The sequence below is a fragment of the Polypterus senegalus genome, chromosome 11 (assembly GCF_016835505.1).
Source record: "Polypterus senegalus isolate Bchr_013 chromosome 11, ASM1683550v1, whole genome shotgun sequence".
NCBI lineage: Eukaryota > Metazoa > Chordata > Cladistia > Polypteriformes > Polypteridae > Polypterus > Polypterus senegalus.
Window position 1 is genome coordinate 148898824 of NC_053164.1, and position 14320 is coordinate 148913143.

At 40.6% G+C, this 14320-nt stretch overlaps 1 protein-coding gene across 3 annotated transcripts in view; it reads left to right on the top strand.

Moving 5' to 3' along the window:
• The first annotated feature begins 5692 nt into the window (after positions 1-5692).
• The window catches only part of cpsf6 (cleavage and polyadenylation specific factor 6), a 49911-nt gene continuing 41283 nt past the window's right edge, over positions 5693-14320 (top strand). For all 3 annotated transcript variants that reach the window (XM_039769801.1, XM_039769803.1, XM_039769802.1), the window contains exon 1: positions 5693-5797. In XM_039769801.1, the coding sequence (XP_039625735.1) occupies positions 5738-5797 (60 nt within the window). In that variant the 5' untranslated portion in view covers positions 5693-5737. The remainder of the gene's footprint in view (positions 5798-14320) is intronic.

Here is a 14320-nt window from a genome sequence, read left to right on the forward strand (position 1 = left end):
CTCCGCCAGCCCCGCCACTCTTCGCCACACACACGACCTTAACTTCGGCACGGACTTGAGACCCAGACAACGGCAGGAGCTGGGAAACAGTTATCCGGACCGCTCGAGAGGTAGTCAGTGAACACCCGGAAGGACCTCTCTGATTGAGCACAACATTGTGACAGAGCCCGGGTTGTTGTCGAGAACGCCTGCACGCCTTCCCGAGGCAAAAAGGCTGAAGTGGAGCTTGAGATCAAGCGCATGCTGGAACTAGGTGTAATTGAGGAAAGTTATAGTCCCTGGTCCAGCCCCATTGTGCTCGTCGGTAAGCCTGACGGGAGTTGGAGGTTCTGCAATGACTTCCGTCGGCTTAATCAAGTCTCCCAATTTGATGCCTATCCAATGCCACGCGTGGACGACCTCCTCGAGAGGCTTGGACAGGCTCAATACCTGACCACACTTGACATGACAAAGGGTACTGGCAGGTTCCTTTAACGGACTCCAAGGAAAAACGCGTTTTAGTACCCCTAGCGGACACTGGCAGTATCGTGTCCTTCCATTTGGGTTACACGGGCTCCAGCAACCTTCAGCGCCTGGTGGACAAAGTGCTAAAGCCTCATAACTCATATAGTGCTGCCTACCTGGATGACGTGGTCATCTATTCCAGCACATGGAAGGAACACCTACAGCATGTCCAAGCTGTATTACGGACACTTGGTGAGGCCGGGCTCCGGATTAATCCCAGAAATGTTTCTTTGGATTATGCAAGGCCAAATATTTAGGCTACCTGGTGGGTTGGGGTACCGTAAGGCCACAGTGCTCCAAAATTGATGCCATTCTGAAATGGCCCGTCCATGACCAAGCGGCAGGTCCAAGCCTTTCGGTTAGCGGGTACTACCGCCGGTTTGTACCCGGTTTTCGGAGAGAGGCGCCTTGACTGATTTAACAAAGAAGAGGGCCCCGAACATTGTGGTATGGACTGAAAACAGGCACTGCATTTGGTGACTTGAAGCAGGCCCTTACGTCCGCACCTATTTTGATGGCACCTAACTTTTCTTTGCCTTTCATCCTCCAGACGGACGCTTCGGACACAGGCCTGGGCGCCGTGCTGAGCCAAAGTGTCGATGGTGTGGAACACCCGTCATGTTCCTGAGCCGGAAACTGTTGGACCGGGAGACCAGGTATGCAGCGGTGGAGAGGGAGGCTCTGGCGATTAAATGGGCGATCACTCAGCTGAGGTACTACCTGTTGGGCCGGGAATTCACCCTTGTCACGGACCATGCACCTCTACAGTGGATGGCCCTGCACAAGGAGTCGAATCCGCGGGTCACCCGGTGGTTTCTTGACCTGCAGCCATACAAGTTTTCGCCGTTCATCGTCGGGTGCTCTCCATGCCAACGCTGATGCTCTTCTGGGTTCACGACCTCTCGGTTAGGGTCGCCCGACCCGACGGGTCTGGGCTAAGGGGGGGGCCTTGTCACACACGCACGCATGGGAGGCAGCTAAAGGGCTCGAGTGAAGGCAGTTCTGAGGCATGCCGGGATGTGGCAGAGTGCACTAACTCTCTTTCTCACTTCCCTGTAGACCAACCGGGAGGTTCCACCTGTCTCTTGACGTCACTTCTGGGACCGAGCCAATGGAGACAGACCTTGCCAGCTCCGCCCCTGATGTCACATCGGGCCTGATCCAATGAATGATGAACACGTGCCCGATCCTTATGACCTCACTTCCTGTCTCCCCCTTTAAAAGCCTCCCCTTTTCCCTTCTCTGACAGTCTTGTTTTGGACTCTGTTGTAAGCACTTCAGTGCTGGTATTTTGAAGAAAAAACGACTTTTGCAGCCAGGATACCAAATTACATGGGTGGCTGCCCCAAACCTTTATCTGTCTTTGTCTCGTTTTGTGACAATGTATATGTGTATATATATATATGTGTATATGTATATATATATATGTATATGTATATATATATATGTATATGTATATATATGCATATATATGTGTATATATGTGTGTGTGTGTGTATATAAAAATATATAAATATATATATATGCCAGCAACACTCATGACAATGACAAAACAATTACATTGTCAATCATGTTACGTTATTATTTAAATGTTTCCTTTTCTTTTTCATTACTTCTTTAACACACTACTTCTCCGCTGCGAAGTGCGGGTATTTTGCTAGTCTATACTAATAAAAAGCAAAGCCCACACTCACTCCCTCACTCATCACTAATTCTCCAACTTCCCGTGTATTGTTCTCAACATACTTATGGGCCATATTGAAGTTTCCAATGTCACTAATTCTTCAACTTCCCGTGTAGGTAGAAGGCTGAAATTTGGCAGGTTCATTCCTTACAGCTTACTTACAAAAGTTAAGCAGGTTTCATTTCAAAATTCTACACGTAACGGTCATAACGGTCAACAACGTCCGCCATGTTGAACTTTCTTATTCATGGCCCCATCTTCACGAAATTTGGTAGGCGGCTTCCCTGCGCTAACCGAAACCAATGTACGTACTTATTTCGGTGGTATGACGCCACTGTCAGCCGCCATATTGAACTTTTCAACGTCACTAATTCTCCAACTTCCTGTGTAGGTAGAAGGTTGAAATTTGGTTCTTATTTTGGTGGTATGATGCCACTGTCGGCCGCCATATTGAATTTTTCAACGGTCTTTGTTACTTATGGGCCCATCTTCAAGAAATTTGGTACGCGGGTTCCCAACGCTAACTGAATCCTACTTACGTATATATATCGCCCATAGCTTGCAGCTCGGTCACCGTGTGAGGCGGCGTTGGGTCCCCCATCCCAACGTCTCCCACATTGGCTGCCTGCCTATATAAGGCCGTCCGTCGCTCCAGTCTCTACATTCCCTTCCTTGCTTCGCCAAGGGATTCACGTCTCCCTGCTGATAACTACAGCCTTTTTATTTAATCCACGGCTTCTCCGCTGTTTAATTGTTCATTTATTACAATTATAGTTATTTTTTAGGTATTTCAGACTTACTTTACATTGTTCAGGTACCCATTTCCTTTACCATTCCAACTGTACCCCCATTAACATGTCTATCGAGGTGATCACCATCGATCAAAGAACTGTCACTTACCGAGTGGTTTCCATGCCCAGAGATGGCACCTGCCTTTTCCATTCTCTTTGTTACATATTGCACGGCCATATCAGGCTCACTCTTGATAACCGGAGGAACATTGTGTCTTATGTATTGAATGACTGGGACAGGTTCAAGGTGTGTACTGATGATGGTACAGGAGATAATTATACTACACAGGAGCACTATAAGAGTGAAATGCTTAAGCCCTTTACCTATTCATCTGCATGTGAGTTGATGAATGCTACTGAATTGTTCGGTTGTCGCTTTCAAGTGTACTGAAATGTCCAAATATTTTACACCTTTCGACAACCGCCAATGCCTCTTAAACATCTTAGATTGACAGGTGACGATTTCAGTAGTGGACACTTTGATGTTTATGAATGTTTAAACTCTCAAAAGCTGGATGTGAAGTTATCGATGAAACCGGTTGTATACTTACAACGCTTTACAGATGCCAAATGTCTCTTCAACACAAGTCCTACAAATACTGTCGTAATTGAAACAAACCATGAAACTCAAACCGATTATGACAGCAGCAATCCAAGCTGTGAGATTTGAAACAAGATTACTGTTCACATGGCCAACTGTACGTTGCATGCTCAAGAGTAAGCTCAGCGCACAGCTTGGTCATATTACAACCAGAGGGCCGAACTCACAATGTGGTATACAAAGAGATCCTTAACAAATAATTACTGGTATATTTTCCCTCAGTTCAAAAAGGTTTAATTTTCTTCTTAATAAAAATTTTAAGGCAGTACTTTGCCGCTGCGAAGTGTGGGTATTTTGCTAGTTTTTAATAAATTTGCAAAAACCTCAAGTAAACTTTTTTCACGTTGTTATTATGGGGTGTTGTGTGTAGAATTCAGAGGAAAAAAATGAATTTAATCCATTTTGGAATAAGGCTGTAATATAACAAAATGTGGAAAAATTGATACGCTGTGAATACTTTCCAGATGCACTGTATGTACAATAACTGCCTTGATTGCAATCCTTCTCATTTTCACTCTCTTTCTATTTACATTCATGTCTACTTAAATACTTACATTTTTGTTTATTTATAGTAAATAACCTAACTATGCAAATTATTGGTTAATGTTCATATCAAACACCAGAACATGGAAAAACAACAAAATGTATTTCTGTAAAACATTCGCATACATAGAATGTAGCACAAAGAGCTGTACAAAATGTCAAAGAAACAGTTGCAAGAAAAGAAATACAATAAAATTAGGTAAGAATAATAATGAATGAATAGCAAAAAATAAAACAACACAGATTTACAAAAAACAGATATATAATTAGTAGACCAGTACAGACCTTATATAAAATACCATTAATTAAATCTCTAAAGATGAGTCTGATGATAAAGTTGGATGGCCAGGGAGATCAAAAAAAATTAAAAAGCTTCAGAAGAAAGAAAGAAAGAAAGAAAGAAAGAAAGAAAGAAAGAAAGAAAGAAAGAAAGAAATGGAAGGGGTTCCAAAGCCAGAAGACTGCTCAGCGCCAAATGTGCTCTGAGTCATTTTGACCGTGACATGATTGTTGGTGCCAGACAGGCTGCTTTGAGTATTTCTGTAACTGCTGGTCTACTGAGATTTTTAGTCACAACTTTCTATAATTTACTCAGAATGATCAGAAAAACATAACACATCCAGTGAGCAGCAATACTGCTGACAGAATTGCCCTGTTGAGGAGAGGGTGAGAGATGAATTGCCAGACTGGTACAAGCAAACAGAAAGGCTATGGTAACTCTGATAACCACTCTGTATAACTAACAGAAAAGCATCTCAGAATGCACAACACGTCAAACCTTGAGGCAGATGAGATACATGAGAAGACCACGCTGGGTTCCACTCCTCTTGCAATTTACCCATCTTCAAATGGCTATTTCAAGCATTACAATGCACCATGTCACAAAGCAAGCATCTCAAACTGGATTCATGGACAGGAAAATCAGTTCAGTGTTCTTTAATGGCTTTCCTAGTTACTGTATCTGAATCCAATTGATCACCTTTGAATGTGCTGGTGATAAATCTGTTGAAATTGTGTGATGCACGCATGTCAACATGGACCAGAATCTCATAGGAACTTCCATCATCTTGGGGAATGCACGCCACAAAGACTCGAGTGTGTTTAGAGAGCAAAACGAACCTCTACCCAATATTGGTACACTGTTACTAACAATTTGCACAATGCTTGTATTTTACTATTATATGGTAGCGTCTGTTTATAATACTAGTTATTATCGCGCCGTGTTGCGCATCTATTTTGTTTGTTTTTTTCGTTTGAATGCACACGTATTGAGTATTGTGGTTTTTGGCATACAATGCTTTGTAGGCACTGACAGTAGTGATTTTCTATATCCTTGTTTACACTGTTTATGTCGCTTGCTTAGTGTAATAAATAAGCTAAGTTCAGTCTCGTATATGCTGTTGATCAAGCGTGTACACTGTACAGATATACACCATCGCAAGCGCTCACTACATTCCACTCTCATGCATTTTCTCATCCGGAATACAAATACAAAATTTTGGGGGGTTTGTTGGGTGCGTGCCGACCGGATGTGACGACAGACGCCTTCCTGCGCGCGAGCGAGTGTGTCGCCTTCTATACCAAACGCCTCGCGGAGGAGAGGCTGAAAGGAAAATGGCTGACGGTGTGGACCACATCGATATCTACGCAGATGTGGGAGAGGAGTTTAATCAGGTAAGCACGTTAGCTTTTATGGTAATTATTAGAAAAAATGATGCGCACTAAACGTTTGTTTTTAAGTAACGAGTCAGTTACAGTGAGGTGATTTCGCGATGAGTACCTAGACAATCTTAGAGGCAAGACTTACGTGTGTTATTGTTTCGAGCTTGTTAGTTATCCGTAGGGGATTCTTCATTAAATATAGTACATTTAATGCCGGATGAAAGCTTGGATTGTTTTGCACATTTTGACGTGCACCGTTTAAAGTGGTGCATCTGACTCTGCATGGTGATTATCAAAGAATAAAGGAAACAGAACTCTCCGTCGGTCTTATTGTTCGATGTAGGCTTTGCGACGAAGTTTAGGCCCAGAGTGTTTACTCTAGGGGAGCGGGGTCGCGGGAGCGCCTGTTGTGTTCAGCGCCTGTAGTATTCATTCCAAGAACCGGGGCTGCGCCTTTCACTTAGTGGCAACTGGCATTGTTGGTGTAATTGATGTCAAATAATTTTATAACCGACTACAGTAATTTAACGGAGCGGGACCGGAGCGCTAAACATCAATTCGAAATGAGACAACTTTATCCAGTAAGCTCCAAAGAGTTTTGAAACTGTCAGTGGTTCAATAATGTTTACCCAAATTGTATTAGATCTAAATCGACTGGCGATAAGGAAGTGAAGGAGTTAACAAAACATTTCACCTACTGTAAATTGTAGTAAGCGGCGAATTAATTTTACCGCTTGACTAATCAGCATCTTTTCCACTTCGTTTACATAAAAGTATAAAATGTGAATCTAGGTAATTGGGCACATTACACTTTGTTTTATGTACTTTAATTTCATTCCTCAGCAACCTAAAGCTTTGAGTCACATTGGTTTATCTTTGACGTTCAGGGTTCCATAGATTTTCTTAGATAAACTTATTAATTCTAAGAGGAAACGTAGATGCATGCAGTAAACAATACCTTTCAAGACAAGACGATCCTCGATATTTTAGCTTTACTTTACAGCCAGAACAACGCCAGTTGCACTGTATTCGATTTGACAAATCTCATACATCAATGTAAGTGTGCGGCATTAGAACAGCGGCAATCATGAATTCTTCCAAATTCGCAGAAAAAAAAAGTTTTAACTAAAACACTTGTGCGAGCACGTAAGATGTACATACTTGAGTTGATGGGTGAAGGTCGAAAGTATTTGCTTAGTTTGGTCGTTCCCAAACGGTGGTAATTTAAATATTGGCAATTTGGTTCATGCCAATATCCTGAACACGTCCCATGCAAAATCGTCTGAAACCGAGGGTCGCGGCTAGAGTAGGCCAAGCACATACGCCTAGACTTCCCTGTCCCCGGCCACAGATTCCAACTCCTCTGGGGAATTCACCGGTATTACCTAGCCTCCCGAGAGAGTAATTTTAAGAAAAAGAAATACACAAAAGACCAACACATCTAACAGTGTAAATATATTCTTGTCTGTCAAGATCTTTGGCAACAGCTTTGTTTTTGGTTTCAGGGACAAATTTAATATAGTAGTAAGTGACAAATTTAGAATTTTTTTGTGGTAGATTAAGGTTTGTTAAGGACAGCAATCAGTGAGAAGACAACCTCCATACAACGTAATTCCAGGTCCTGGTTATATACGCACATACACTTGAATCTTACTTCTGTAGTAAGGCAATGAAGTATACAAAGTTTTTTATGTATCATAAGTCTATGAATATTGTGAAATATAGATCTGATATTAAGTCATCCCTTTAAGAACTGGTGTGAAGTCAAAAGTATTTAGAAACAATGTTCATTTGGATGTACACCATATATTTTTTTTCTTCTCCCAGCACCGACAATATACAAAATATAAATGTAACAGTATGGGACCACTGGCAATTCTACCAGTAGGTTCAGGAAAACACTATTCATGTGTCGCAAGGTTACTGAGCAACCATAACATAGTATGTATATGTAACTTCAAAACAAAACCTTGATGCTTAATACAGTATATGCATATGAATATTGTTAAATCAGTATTGTGTGTATTTATACTGTCTGTTACATGCTGTGTCTGGGTGTACTTTTTGTGTATGTCTTTGTTAATATTGTATTTTTGTCACAGTTCTAAGGAGAGATGAACTATTGATCAAAAGTTTTAGAACACCTCAGGTTTTTCTTCAGATTTAATCAGTTGAAATGCAGTGAATGACCTAAAATTGTGAAAAGGTAACCAGAAAAATGCCATAGGTTTAAATTTAAAGTTTAGGTTGGTAAAAACTGAAGTAAGAAAGGCCACAGTATTACAAATGGGCCTTCTGGGCACAACTAAAAGCTTACAACTGATAGATGTTCTGCAGGAATTAAAGTAAATTAAGCCTTGTAATTTGAGGCAAACAATTTGCACAGGTGTCCCAACTTCTGTTTATTACTTGAAAACCCTGTCTGTCTTCTTAAAGCAGAGTTGGAACAGACTGTTACTATATCCATCTATAACCTATAAAGTTGTAAATTACACGGATAATGGAAATAAAACAGTTAACAATTTAATGAGACAGTGCATTGTTACCTTAGAAGTGTAGGCCTTTCATTTAGAGAAACTGCAAAACAATTCAAAGTGTCATGAAGTACAGTGTCCTTCACGATCAAAAGACAATTGGAAGAAACACTGAAAGGAAGAGATCTGGTGAATCCAATGTCACAACCCAATCGGAAGACATGTTTCTGAGGTAATTCATTGCATTTCAACTGATCAAATTTACTGAAAAACTAGAAAAAAAATTGACTACTAATGTGTATACATGGCAATAAAACTGAAACTTGGTTTACTTCATATCTGTGGCTGCCAAGATAAGCTCTAACTTAACATAGTAGGGCTGCCATCAACAGTTATTTTATAAACAATAAATCTATCAACTGTTTGATTAGTCTAATGACTAGTTTTGACCATATCAAGTGGGCTTGTGAATGTGTGCTTTCTTTAAATATTGAATAATTTTATATATAGAATTTGAAAACATCAGGATACCAAAAGACACATAAATTAACTCCAACAAGAACACAAACAAGACATCACTCCTAAATATCATAAAATATTTCACTGTTAAAAGTAAAAAGTATTTTTGATTAATAATGGACTTATTACCTGACTTAAAACAAGACCAAGTAATTAGGCTGTCTACTTCTTTTAGACTTACTCCGAATAACACTTAATAGGTGGCGTTCCGTATAACTCTTCCTGGGCACTACTTTTCATAGGGGTGTGGACGCTGAAGTCGGAAACAACGGGAGACAACCACCGATTTAAAGTAAAAAGCAATTTTTTTATTCTCGGTGAGTCAAAGAGACTGCAGCCCCTCCCAGCTCCATGCCACTGACTGGTCAGATCAGACAGCCTGCAGCCTAATGTGGGGCCTCCCTCTTTATATCTAGTTTGTGTATTAAATAAAATATATATATATATATATATGGCAGTTCATTTTGAGATTATAAATAAATTACTATAGCTTGCAACTCCCTCATTTGGAATGTGTACATTGCTTCTTTCAGATAGTTCATGTAGTTTTAAGCAAGATTTCAGAAACGGTCACAACTGATTTATAATATCACAGGGTGTTCTGTTAGTATCAAGAGGTCAGCAGTTTCTAATAAAAGAATGCAAGTTAGTCCCTTATACTGTGCACAAGCTTAATTCTTTTTCTTCGTAAATGAAGGGCAAATCATATAGCTTTTTTGGCATGATTAATACATAATGCAGTCCTGGTATTTTTACCAACTACTTATCATTACAGTTAATATTTATTCCTCATGTGTCATGGATAGCAGGGTGGTCATCAAGTTGTTTGCACTGATTTCTTTGGTGGTTCTTGGTTTTTTTTTTAGTGGAAACAAAAAAAAACCCACCTGTTGCCATGTATTAAAACTATTATTTAAAATGTTGCTAGCTGTTATGTCCAAGAGTGTTTGAAATGCACCTTTAAACTGCCACCACTTCATGCAGAACTAATAGGAAGTTGATCATAAAACATACATCTATGGAATAGACACTAATAGACCATATGGGGGTCCCTTCTCAGCCTGCATAATAATTTACTCTGCTTTCAACAAAAAAGATAATAGTGGTATGTCTTTCATTTCCTTGAAACATCTGAGCACTAGGGTGTTTTCTGAACAAAGATTTTTAGTGAAGCAGCATTTAGTTGTATGAAATTAAATCAAATGTGAAAAACTGGCTGTGCAAAAAATTTGGGTACCCTTGTTATTTTGCTGATTTGAATGAATGTAACTGCTCAATGCTGATTTTTTGCAACACCAAATTGGTTGGATTAGCTCATTAAGCCTTGAACTTCATAGACAGGCGTTTCCAATCATGAGGAAAGGTATTTAAATTGGTCAATTGCAAGCTTCCCTTTGACTCTCCTTTGAAGAGTGACAGCATGGGATCCTCAAAGCAACTTTCAAAAGATCTGAAAACAAAGCTTGTTCAGTATCATGGTTTAGGGGAAGGCTACAAAAAGCTATCTCAAAGATTTAAACTGTCAGTTTCAACTGTAAGGAATTTAATCAGGAAATGAAAGGCCACAGAGACAGTTGCTGTTAAGCCCAGGGCTGGCAGGCCAAGAAAAATACAGGGCTGGCATATGCACAGGATTGTGAGAATGGTTACAGACAACCCACAGATCACCTCCAAAGACATGCAAGAACATTTTGCTGCAAATGGTGTATCTGTACATTGTCCTACAATTCGGCACAATTTGCACAAAGAACATCTGTATGGCAGGGTGATGAGAAAGAAGTCCTTTCTGTACTCGCACCACAAACAGAGTCGCTTGTTGTATGCAAATGCTCATTTAGACAAGCCAGATTCATTTTGGAACAAAGTGCTTTGGACCGATGAAACAAAAATTGAGTTATTTGGTCATAACAAAAAGCGCTTTGCATGGCAGAAGAACAACACCGCATTCCAAGAAAAACACCTGCTGCCTACTGTCAAATTTGATGGAGGTTCCATCATGCTGCGTGGCTAGTTCAGGGACTGGGGTCCTTGTTAAAGTTGAGGGTCGGATGAATTCAACTCAATATCAGCAAATTCTTCAGGATAATTTTCAAGCATCATTTGCAAAGTAGAAGTTACACAGGGATTGGATATTCCAACAAGACAATACCCAAAACACAGTTGGAAATTTGCAAAGGCATTCATGCAGAGGGAGAAGTACAATGTTCTGGAATGGCTGTCACAGTCCCCTGACTTGAATATCATCGAAAATCTATAGGATGATTTGAAGCAGGCTGTCCATGCTTGGCAGCCATCAAATTTAACTGAACTGGAGAGATTTTTTTATGAAAGAATGGTCAAAAATACCTCCATCCAGAATCCAGACACTCATCAAAGGCTATAGGAGGTGTCTAGAGTAGGGAATCCATTCCCAGGAATTCGGGAATCCTACATGTAATTCCAGGGGATTCTGGGCTCCCGGGGATGACACCGTGCACGGGCATCTCACATGTGAACAGTTTTAGAACGACTGACACTTATTTTTAATAAAACTACTGCAATATGTTGACACCAATAAAAGACTGACCTTATCTACAAGCAGTTCATGCTGTCATATAAGTACATGTATGTAGTTAAGGGGTGCCCACACTTCTTCGGCTTACGAGCTACTTTTAAAATGACCAGGTCGAAATGATCTACCTACATTAAAAATGCTATTGCATAGTTTTAGTGTCAAATAATGCAAATAGTACACGACACGTGTTGCGCCACGGCGTGTGGTTTGTTTATTTGACAGCATGTAGATCGGTGTAATTACATTCATGGCATTTGTAGTCTGAATCACAATCTGATTGTATGGGTGCATGTAGGATGACCAATGTGATAGAAGGAAAGAGATCTCAGACTTGCCGCCCTGTATGTCAATCAAGTGACAAATGCCATAGGGAGGATATATGATAGACTAACGTTTAAAAAAATGTGTTTGAATGCAACGCAATCTACCTGATCGGATACTGATCCACTTGTTCTAAACAACGCCCGCACTTGCCGTTTCTCTGAAACATCGCCATTTCAGCTTTTACTGATGCATCCAGTTTCTTGTCATTATGTGATGGCAAGTTTCTTTGCACAGATAACGCGGGTGCCACACACTGACACATTGCAGTTTCAAGTTGCTGTTCAAAGTTGTTGTCTGACAGATGTCAATGAAGTCTGCCCTGTCCCGGCATTCTTGAACTGCCGAGTGCAGACTCCCCCCAGTCCGCTGTACTCAGTCTTAGTTGGTGCCGGGAGACTAATGACTGCTGCTGGTTGACAGAATTAATCCACAAAACACTACACCGTGGGCCAAAAATCATGCCAATTAATTATTTTCAGCTATAACTCTGTTCCACATTAAGCAACAAGTGCAGCTGGTACCAGCCCAATTCAAGAACTGCCCACAAGGCTAAACAAGTACCAAGATACCAACACTTTCATTGTCTGTCCCCTGAATGTCACTGCATAGGTTATGTAAAATATAACACCTTAGGAGTAACCTTCACATGTTCCCCTGTGACCATTGCTGTAGTGCTGTAACTGACGCTCCCTCACATTGCAGGTAATGTGCCTCATTTGACACCCAATAAGCAAACCGCTTGTTCGACACAGAGTCAAACCAGTGGTACCCAAGAATTCTCCGAAGAGACACAGTACCGGTCCGGTACTGGATAACCTCCTTGTCTTGCAACCATATAGCAAAACAGGAAACACCAGGACTCTAAAGACTTGGAATTTTTTCAAAGAGTATCAGGAGTGCTACATTCCCCCCAAACCCCCCGCCCCACCCCCTTCGCCAACCTAACTACCCAAACCATGTTCTGCCAATCAGTCTACTGACTGGGCTGTGCCCAAGAGGCCATTAGATGCTCGGATCTTGGTTTTAATCCTAAACACTTGCAAGCTCAAACACTGATACTCCTTGTGCAGTCTATGTAAGTAACACCCCTGACGAACCCCAGAATCAACTGGGAGTAATGCAGAGTTTCTGCCTCCACTCTGCACAGAGCTCACAGTGCCAGTGTACAGGCCAGCCATGATATCCAGCAACTTTAGGTGGGATCCTGCATAGCTTCATGATGTCCAACAGGGAAGCTCAATCAACTGAGTCATGTCAATATGTAGCACCGGTGTTCGTTTTCTTGATTTATACATACTGACGTCAGTGCACTGGAGGTGGGGTTTATGGTAGCCCTGGTGTAATGCTATAGAAAAGGCAAAAATTGCGCTTTTTTCCCCCATTTCATTTTTCTGTAAAAAGATCCAATCGGTGTCATACACAAGTTCTAAATGGAGTGCCACTAAAACCAATAATATCTAGTATAGGCATCACTAAATGGCAGACCCAGACAATGTGACAGCACTATCTGTACTATGATGCAGTTTTAATAAACGAGTGAGAACAGCTAACATTCATGCAGATTGTTTTTTTCCACTTTCTTGAGGTATCACTCAATGAAGAGCAAATCAGTGTGATTGTTACAGTGCATGGTTAAAATGTGCTGATGCCACAGAAGGAAGTAACAGAAATGAAAGAGCAACAGCAGGAGCATGACACAAAAAACGTAACTTTCAAAGATGTGGATAAACCAATATATGTTCATTCATCCTGTGGGTAGTTCAAGACCAGTTTGTCTCATGTGTTCTGTAACTGTGGCTTTAGTAAAAAGTAGGAAATGTGAAGCGCCATTATGAAAGAAAACGGATTGTTTGCGCAAACATCTGTGGCAGTCTGAAGTTAGGGTATGTAAAATAACTGAACTGAGAGTCTGCTTTGACAGATCCACCACATTGTTATACAGCCAAGCAGTGTGCAAATGAATGTTCAGTTATAGTAGTGTGAATTTTGGGGCAACATAAAAAAAAATATTTTCTGATTTGACCATTGTAAAGGAGTGCACTGTTTAGTTTTATTCAGGTGGTGCTGTTTTCTTTTACTTAAAATAAGAGTTGTTTATTTGTTTTATGTTATGTTAAAGATATTTATTTGTATTCCATACAAATACAAGGCCAATTAAGTTCAGTGGGTCCAATGTCTAAAATACTTACTAAAAATTGAAATATTGTTGAAATGCCTGTGGAGATTATACCATTTTTATTTTTTAATAGACATTCAGTGACTACATTTTTAGGGATCTGAATCATAGCACAAACATGAGGTTTGAACCTTTAATAGGAGAACATTTTGTTGGCTGGACGTCTTTAAATTTTAATTCAATATCCCTGCTTGAGGAACTCTGTATTTAACTCGATGGTTTGCCAGATAGCTTACAGTGCTGACTGCGCTAATATAATGATTATCCCCACCGATTATTCCAGTTTGCAGTGTCTTCCCCAATTTATGCAAAGAACGCAACATAGCCATCCAAGTAATGCACTGTGTCAGTTTTAAGTGAGATAGCAGCTACAAAGATCTCTTTTAAAATGCAGGGAGCAAAAGTGCAGGTAGAGCAATGTTTTTCAGCCTTTTTTCTGTGGTGGCACGCTTTCTGTAACCAAAATATCCAAAGGCACACTAGTATTC